Source organism: Mytilus trossulus, chromosome 3, assembly GCF_036588685.1.
Source record: "Mytilus trossulus isolate FHL-02 chromosome 3, PNRI_Mtr1.1.1.hap1, whole genome shotgun sequence".
Taxonomy (NCBI): Eukaryota; Metazoa; Mollusca; class Bivalvia; order Mytilida; family Mytilidae; genus Mytilus; species Mytilus trossulus.
Window position 1 is genome coordinate 48,468,652 of NC_086375.1, and position 9,720 is coordinate 48,478,371.

The window sequence follows — 9,720 nt, forward strand, 5'->3', positions numbered from 1 at the left end:
GGACACCGCCCAGCCTTCAATAATGAGAACAATCGATACCATAATATATATATAGTCATATACAAAAGGCCCCGACATGCAACATGTGATACACTGCAAGCGAGAAAACTATTATAACAAAGCAATTTCCGAAACACAAATATGACAGAAAACGAACCAACGACTAACAATGACTACATGCTCCTGACTAAATTTGGAGAGGTTTATTGGATGCCGATGGATGTACTATCTCATATAGGTACAACTCAATAGTAAAGAGTTTGTCTAAAAGAAATGCGCAATTGAATAACTGTTTACATGAAAATATATTTATTATACATAAAAACTATATAAAAGGCAAGATTCATTCCACGAAAATGCTTTTGATCAATAAACAAGTGTATTTTTACGGATTATAATTTGATTATAGAAATACTGAAATTAACATGTACATGTATGTAAAATTGAACTTTGAAATGTTCAAAAATAGTTGTTTTCGAAAAGAAAATACAAATACAAATGCCCATGTACATAAACTTCTCTGAAATAAATGATACAGAAAAGTGATAGCAACCATTGCATATAATGTCTAGCAAGGAACTTTATCAACAATAATTCAACTTGATTTCTAGCAACAGCTTTCTAAGCCAGCAAACAACCATTGCACATACTGTCTAGCACCGTCTCACTATGTTAACAACCATTGCGCTTATTGTCTAGCACCGGAATTCAAATGTTTGAACACAATTGGTAGATTCCACTCCACGTCAAGTTCTTATTTCACCGATTAATCGATCATACGTAAGAGGTATGACAGTATCATTAACACGATGGGTCACATTTCTACGCTGTGTCAAGTACAGTATATATTTTTCCAAAGTGAACAAATGAAGGTCCTTTTCTTCTGGAATGTGTTTTCGTACGTATTCAGCAAGACGCGTCACATATTCAGTATTACTACCTGCCTCCCCGTTAGCTGACATTATTTCCGTGGCCATTGTAGCCATATTAGATGGTCCTAAGTAATGTTCGTTCTCGGTGGTTGCTGTATACACTAGTACTTTTCGGGTTTCTTTATTTCGAGCAAAGAAATGTTCTACTACGGTGTTGTAGCCTCCCAATTTACTTTCTCTTTTATTTAGATAACTCAATGCTTTCAGGATATGATTACTGCCAGTAATTTCATATGCGACTCCCCAAACATCATCCTAAATGATAAGAAGTATATATATTAGTTAGTTGGAAGCAACTTATGATAATTCTGCAACTTATTAATTTATTAGTTGTGATTTAATTCATAATTTGCATTTTAAATTTAGCATACAATGAATTCAACAATAAACTCAATAGATTCTTCAAATTGAGATAAATCTGGATAAAGAATGTGAATGATACTTCCACAAGGAAATGAGGCTATTGGTTTGCCTTGCAATAGGCGAACTTTAGCCCCGAAAGAATGGGTCAAGGGGTAAAGGCCGTGGTATTCTTCCTTTATAAACATTCAACGTCCCTATTAAAACGTGGCACATTCAACACAATCAAACATGAGCTCTTCTTTAGCATGCAAGATTACATCTTGGTATCTTGCTTGTCCACAATCGATTTTAGATTGGCAGTATTCTATCATGAAGTATTTCCAATGTACCTTAAGCATGTAACTGACCTAAAAATGATGCAATCTATTGACGTATAACTCACATAAACAAGCTATTAATCAATACGAATGTAGGTAGACCATGTTTCTATTGGTTTTGTTCTATAAATAGCAAAGCACATGTAATAAATGATGCAATACATACCTTCTCCGATCTAATCAAAGTGGCAACACGACCAGGCTGAAAAAATAAAAAAAATAAAATAATTAAAATGTGTCCTTAAATTTCGGAATCGGGGTTGTAGTTTTTTTTTCATCATTTAACAATGTTTTTAATTATCTTTTTTTTTTTGTGGGGGGGGGGGGGGGGGGGCGAAATAAGTCAAACTGAAGATATTTGTTGAAAGTATGATTTAGTATGCGTCTTGCGTACCAAATTATAAGCTGCCTGGCATCTTTCATGATTTTTTTTCTTTTTTTTAATTTACAAAAAGGACATGTATACTTTACTCATTAAAAGGTAGAAATAGGATAGATGTTATATACAATTTAAAATTTTAAGGAACGGGTGTTAAACTTGTTTAATGCTATCCATTTGTTCAAATACATAATAAATAATTTTACCTTATTGACGGTTCCTCTATGAGTTACATTTCCCTGCCAGAATCTTCTTTGATAACCATGAATATATCCTATTTCCTTTGATTTGTATATAAAATTTGGTTTCCATGTAAGAGATCCGTAACCAAATACCCATATACTGCTTTCCATGTCGATCAAAGATTCTAAAACCGTATTACTCATTTTTTTTATAATTTAAAATTTAATAGAACTGAACGTATCACGAGAATATATATAATGGTACAAGTATCCGCCAGTCTAGTAATCATATGTACATTTTATCGATAATTTCATTGGTCGTACCGATACAGAGTTGCATCATTCAAATTTATTCTGTTGTAAAAGTACTGCATGATAAATATGCATGTTGTGTACTGAAAACGTCATCTATTAATTACAATATTACAATAGTGTTGTTGTTGTTATTGTGGTGTACACGTGGAAATTTTTATATTGACATTTCTGCTGACCTTCACCGCATTAGGTAAACAGGCATACGTAATTCACTAATCGATTAATAGAAATATTAGGGTATATTTCAAACGGAAATGTTTTAGTTACATAGGAGGAAAACTACAACGGGAACTTAATTTTATAATAGAATAGAATATTTTTTAATACATATATAATATATGATGATATGTACATGAAAATGATAAATAAATGAGCATGGTTAAATATATATTCATGTACTAAACATTTATTGATATAGGCTATTTCGGAGTAACAATTTAGTTTATAAGTTTTACAAATTTTGATGTGCTTCATAAAGTTAATAATAAGCTTTTCTTCATTTTGACCAATTGTACAATATTCGGAAGGATATATTAAATGTTAACAAGCAATTTATTATACTGCGCCGTTCAGAATGATAAAGACAAATTCAAGTATATAAATTAAAAAAAAAAATGATGACGATAAACATATAAAATACATAAAGTTAAAGTTGTAACAAAAAGTGAATTAAAACAAGTTGGCTAAAATATTTGTTGTCTATCAACTCATAAATATAATTTTGTCATGTGACCGTGACACCATAGCCTTACTTTGAAAAATTGTGTTTTTAGATACGAGATCCATGTCACTGAGATTAACTTTCTGGTTGTCTTTTTGACGGTGCATAACATTTGCGTGCATTACCAATACATTAACGCGCGCAAAAATCATCATCAGTCTAAGTCCCTTGCTAACCAACAAGGATAAGGAAAAGGGGTTTCAAGCAGGATATGTTCGTTTTATTTTGCACAAGCACCAAGTCTTGGAAATATATGTGGTGGTTTCGACATATTTAAATAAATTATCTATGTAGTTTACTTGCTATACATGTAAACTTGCTTTGATGATTAATGCGCGCAAATGTTATCAAAAGCTGCGCGCAAACGTGAAAAATATGTAATGCGCCTCTTTCTGAACCAACAAATGTTAAATGGACAAATAATTAAACAGTTATAATATTTAAAAAAATACTCACAAAAAATCATTAACACAAAATATTCCCTTTTTTATAGCCTTTCTGGTCCTCCCATGTCGACCTGTATCCGTATTATAGCATTTACTGGATGTCCCTCTCTATTGATATTTATATAGTATTGAATATAATTAAATATGATTGCTTCTTTTGTCCGTTTGTTTTACCTGTGAGGTTTTTTTTCCTTCTATTTTTAAAAACCGAAAGCCACATCTGGTTGGAATGGGGATCTTAAATCAGATGTCTGGTGTTGTTTAGAGTGTCCTGATCATTTCACGTTTTATGCCTAAAAAAGCCATTGCTGTTCGTTGGTGGTCATTTGATTGACAAATATTTCATTTGCACCTACATATATAACAAAAAGGACCAGACACAAGCAATGCCACCTTAGTCCTTTCCTCAAAATACAATACAATACAAAGTGTATTTCATTGTAAAGGTCTCTCAGGGGTCAATGACAAACATACAATCATATTTCAGTTATACAAACAAATACAGTACAAGAATACAATGTATAATAACGGTGGGTTAATAACATAAACAACATATAAGAGGATTTCAAATATTTAGTTCTCTGCATTTAGGATGGTTGCGACACTACGGGGAACAAATTGGTTACAGCTAGCTGGAGGATACATGCATACTAGTTTTTAATTTTGAATTAACGAAGATTGAAAGAAAGGAAATACTCTTTCTATGGTTCTAGCTGTTCTTGTAAACTTTAATTCTGAACAAAAGAAAGGAGACAGAGGTACTAAGGTTTACACACCTAATATTCAATTAGGCTCATGTACTTTAAATAATTAAATGTATGACGTCTATGCCTGGCCTCTTTATTGGAGATTTAGGTTTCGGTTTTAAAATTGGATTTACTGTCAGTCACCGGTCAGAATAATATAATAATTAATAATTTACAAATACAAATGCATGCAACAACAACGTTAAAGATTTATAACTTTAAACAATGTTACGGAAAAAAATACCAATTATCCTAACATAAATAACAAATCATACATCACAATGCTTCTTCGCCGACCTACTAAACGCTAAAAATTCATCAAGAAGAATGAAATATATCATAAGGTCAAAACGTTTACTTTTTATAATAAAATGCAAGACTTCTCTAATTAAGGACACAATTTGATCAAGAGTAAATTTTGGTTTCCACGAGTAGCGAGATCTCAAGAAAGGTAATTTATCAAAATGAAAATGATAAATTCTGTATTGTACATTAAAAGTATATGTTCAAATCAGAATTGTTGGTGTATGTGTTTTAAGTTGTTAGAGTACACTATTGTGAATGGCCATAGACAACATTTTAATATATAACAGATTCTATGTGAAATTCTACACGGCCTGATCGTTCTGAGCCCGTTACATGGAATATTTGCCACTGGACTATAAAACGCATAAAACTAATCAACGTAATTTCTGACGCTATCCCATTTGCACTCTTAATCCCATGCAATAGCAATCAACATGTACCGTCTTTCTCTTCCTGACGAGCGTTTAATTGTTAAATTTTGTGTTCGTTCTGCATATGAAATATTTTCAACTACACGTTTATAAAATAATCACTATTTACCTTAATATTATGGTGAATAATCATTTGGCCAATTGTTGTTGGAGACGAATTCCCAGAGGTAAATCAGACACTAAAAATTGTTAAAATATTTCGTAAAATAAGTGATTAGATGGTTTTTTTTTTCCAGAAATTTAAAAAAAAATAAAAATAACCACAGTGAACAATAAAAAGTGAATTTTTTTTTATAACAAATGGCTTTTTAAGATAAAAAAAAAATACCAATAGGTTTCGACACTTGTGTTTGGTAAAGGTGGGTGTGAGTGAACATTCTTTTCATAACATTCATAATAATATAACTAAGTTTTATCAAGGAACGAGGATCATTTAAGAAATAAGAAATACTTTTGAAATTGTGTAACTATAATGGTAACACAAAGTTATTTTATTATTCAAGTACACCTGATATGTAACGATGACTCATACTTTCTTTATCATTGCATTTGACCAAGGACTTATACGTCCCTGATTTGACCCAAAAGATTTGGTTCTTAATTTAATATAAATCTTGAAAGTAACTAAATAAATATTTAGCTTTTGAGATAAAACAAGAGTGCACGCGCTGAATTGTCTTGCTTGCCTTGAAGTTATGTATTGATTAAGGTTTTACTACCAGATTAACCATGTAGTAGAATAAACCTTCCAACCCAAGAAATTAACACTGGCAGTCTTCTTAGATCTACAAAAATCATTCGATAAAGTATGAAAAGATGGACGACTCGCCAAAATGCTTCGATATGGCATTAATGGAAGAATGCTCAAAAACTCAAAACCAATGTCCATATTTGTATAATAGAAGAGCCACAGTGCTGGCAGATGATCGTAGATGGGCAATGTGGACGGAAAGTTCTCTTTAAACAAGGCGTCCCACAGGGAGGAATAATACTACCAACTCTACTCATTCTCTTTATGAACGACCTCTGAGAATACAAAACAGTTAAGCGCTAGGTACAACAAGAGGTCGTACTGGAAGTTTCTTGAATCAATTGTAATGTAAAAAAATGAACGAAAAACAAATATGTAACACATAAACAAACGACAACCACCGAGTTACAGGCTCCTGAAGTTGTTCAAACCAGGAATTCAAAGATAGATGTGGATCTTCAAATTCAAATTACCAATCTACACCAGAAGTCAGCATTACAGATAAAGAAAAAATTAAAATTAAAAAAAAAATCCACAAAAGGCAGCTGGTCTAGACCAAATTACATCTAGGGTTCTAAACGAATCAGTCACCGAAATAGCACCAATATTCATCACCTTTCAACAGTCATATAAATCTGAAGAATTACCGATAGACTGGAAATTGGTCAATTTTCAAAACAGGACAAAAGTACAAAGCATTGAACTATCGACCAGTATCTTTAACGAATTAAGCCTGAGAAGTCAAGAAAAAGGTAAAACAACAAAAATACCGAACTCCGAGGAAATTTCAAAACGGAAAGTCCGTAATCAAATGGCAAAATCAAAAGACCAAACGCACCAAACGAATGAATAACAACTGCCATATTCCTGACTTGGTAAAGGCATTTCTGATGTAGAAAATGGTGGATTAAACCTGATTTTGTAGCTAAACCTCTCACTTGTATGACAATCGCTATACAATTCCATTACATTGACAACGATACAAACAGAATAAACAAAATACGTTCAGGTATTTCACATCAAATCTTTTATGGTAATACTTGTATATTTACTTAACACAAACATGTCGGCATTCACCGCAAAAGCTAACCAAACCTTTAAAAACTGTCAAACTAATTCAGAAGGGCTATCATAACGATGAAGTTGTCTGGTCATTTAGGATGGCATAGTTTGGTATCAATATTGCATATAGGGTCTTTGCATAGGAAATAAACACATTTACTCTACAACCAGTTGTTGACATTATACGGGTTATGTTGTTCTCATATATTTTATATTTTATGATGGTATGATACTTAACCCCTAAAGGGAGGAATTGTGCTTAATTTTCATATGATGAAAACATGATCTTTCAATCAATTTAATTAAGATCTGAAGCTGACATGTCAGTAACTGCTAGTAGTCCTTTGTTAATGTATGTTTCATTGTCATTGTGGTTAGTTTCATTTGTTACCTATTTTGACATCTGACTCGGATTTTTTTTTAAACTGAGTTTTACTTTGCGTATTGCTGTATTCTACATTGACCAGATGTATAGTGGGAGGGTTGACATATCATAAAACACGCTTAACACTACCACATTTTAGCGCCTGTCCCAAGTCAAGAGCCTCTGGACTTTGTTAGTCTTGAATTTGTATAAATAATCATAAATTTAGCATAGCACATTACCACAATAACGGGATATACACGTACAGAGCCACGTCATGTGAAACAAAGAAACCACAAAAAAGCATTACAAAGCACACTAGCGTAAATGAAAGACAATTTTAATATTTCATTTTTTACCATAGAACAATACGACAATGACGGGATGTATAAGTACATAGTCACGTCAAATACAGATTGCTTAATTATGGACTTTTCCAAGGTTTTCGACAATGTACGCCATTTATTTCTGATCCATCAACTAAGGCAATATGGGATTGAAGTGGGAGACAACAGTCAGTAAGGGTTGAAGGAGTGATCCCTGTACTCATTGGTGTTATATCAGGTGGTTCAGGCCTAAGTCCCGCTCTTTTCCTCTACTACATCAATGATGAGTCACAGGGAGTTCGATCTTTAAAACGTTTGTTTGCCGAATACACCATCATTTTACTTGCAGTAACATAGATACAGGTACCACAACACTGCAAGATGACCTGAATAAATGAACAGACTGGGAATATATATGGCTCATGAAGTCCAACGTAGACAAATGCAATGACTTTTAGCAAGAAAGAAAATCCCATCATCAGCAACTACATCCTCCAAGGCAATGTAATGGAGAGAGTCAGCTGCGAAATACCTCGGAGTTAACCATCATCTGAAATTCAGGTCAATGAACATAAGATAGACAAGAACACTTTACATTCATTCAAAAGACTAAATAGGTATTTTATAGCTTGTTGTTCGGTGTGAGCCAAGGCTCCGTGTTGAAGGCCGTACTTTAACCTATAATGGTTTAATTTTTAAATTGTTATTTGGATGGAGAGTTGTCTCATTGGCACTCACACCACATCTTCCTATATCTATTCTTTTGCTTGAAGTATTCCAAGAAACATGAAACCATGAAAACTCATTATTGACCAATTAATGAACTATGAAAATATGCCCATTTTGAATTTCTTTATATTGTCTAAGTACCAAGCATAAACAAGGACCGATATAGATGATTAAAATGAAACTAGTTATGTATCTGACAAGCGATGGGCACAGTTCTTTATATAAGGGAGTACAACAAGGTTCTTTTCTTGGTCCTATACTTTTAAATATTTTCTGAAATGATATCGTTCACTTTACCTCACATCACACAGTACACTCTATAAATTTGTTGACGACATTACTCTTTCTTTTAAGCCAATAGGAATATTAAACCAGTTATTTCTATACTTGAAGAGACAGGTTGACCAAATTTCAAAATTTCAAATATATTTTATTGCTAATCAAGGAGCAGAACAATCAACCTTAATTACATACAAATGATTACAAGTGATTCAATATGATTAAGACACTATGTTATAAAAAAAAAATATATTTATTTATTAAGACAAGTAGAAGAATACAACAAGCACAGTGTTTAATAATATAACTAGGTTAAAAAAAAAGGGGGGGGGGGGGTCACTGGGCATTACTATATCTATATATCATTTAAGGAAACTTTCCTATATGAGGATAAATTTTCCAATAATTCTCCGAGTTTCTGGAGTATGAAAATATCTTCAGAGGACATTAGCCAAATAAATTGTGATTTAATATCTAAACCACTAAAATTTTCAAACCGTTGTTTTATTTCATTTAAAAAGTTGAAACGAATATTTGAATGTTTGTGGCACTGAAGAAGAAAATGAATTTCATCCTCAACCTCAGTACTACACAATTTACAGATACGTTCTGACACTGTCAGATTCTTGTACCTTCCCCTCTCAATCTCTAAATCGTGAGCACTGATACGGAATTTCGTTAAGTAATTTCTATATCTAAAATTTTCCTGCAAAAGGTAATTTTCTAAGAAAAACTTGCTTTAAAAAGTCTATAAGTTCTAAGCTTGTTACCATATAGTTTATTACCTCTGAAATCATTATTAAGCTCAGTTGGGCAATGGCCATATTAAATCATATTTTGATTGCATCTTTTTGCATAAATGTCATAAATAGTTTTTTAACTTCGCCTTTAAATTAAGTGCATAATTTTCATTGATGCTAAAGTATTCAAATAAGGTTTAAATACTGGTATACCAGCTCTTTTTCTGCTCATGTAGATGTCGAGATTATGAGAGGTTGAAAGCCTCTTTTAATAATCACATGAGCAACACGACGGTTGCCATATGTGGAGCAGGATCTGCTTACCCTTCAG

At 32.5% G+C, this 9,720-nt stretch overlaps 1 protein-coding gene across 1 annotated transcript; it reads right to left on the reverse strand.

Annotated features, from left to right (window-relative positions):
• Window positions 1-292: 292 nt before the first annotated feature.
• LOC134711704 (putative glutathione-specific gamma-glutamylcyclotransferase 2) lies at window positions 293-2,645 on the reverse strand. The gene is made up of 3 exons (XM_063572491.1): window positions 2,198-2,645; window positions 1,779-1,814; window positions 293-1,187 (listed from the first exon to the last, which is right to left on the reverse strand). Exons 1-3 carry the CDS (start codon window positions 2,375-2,377, stop codon window positions 747-749), a joined length of 657 nt encoding a protein of 218 aa, XP_063428561.1. The 5' UTR covers window positions 2,378-2,645; the 3' UTR covers window positions 293-746.
• Between the last annotated feature and the right edge of the window lie 7,075 nt (window positions 2,646-9,720).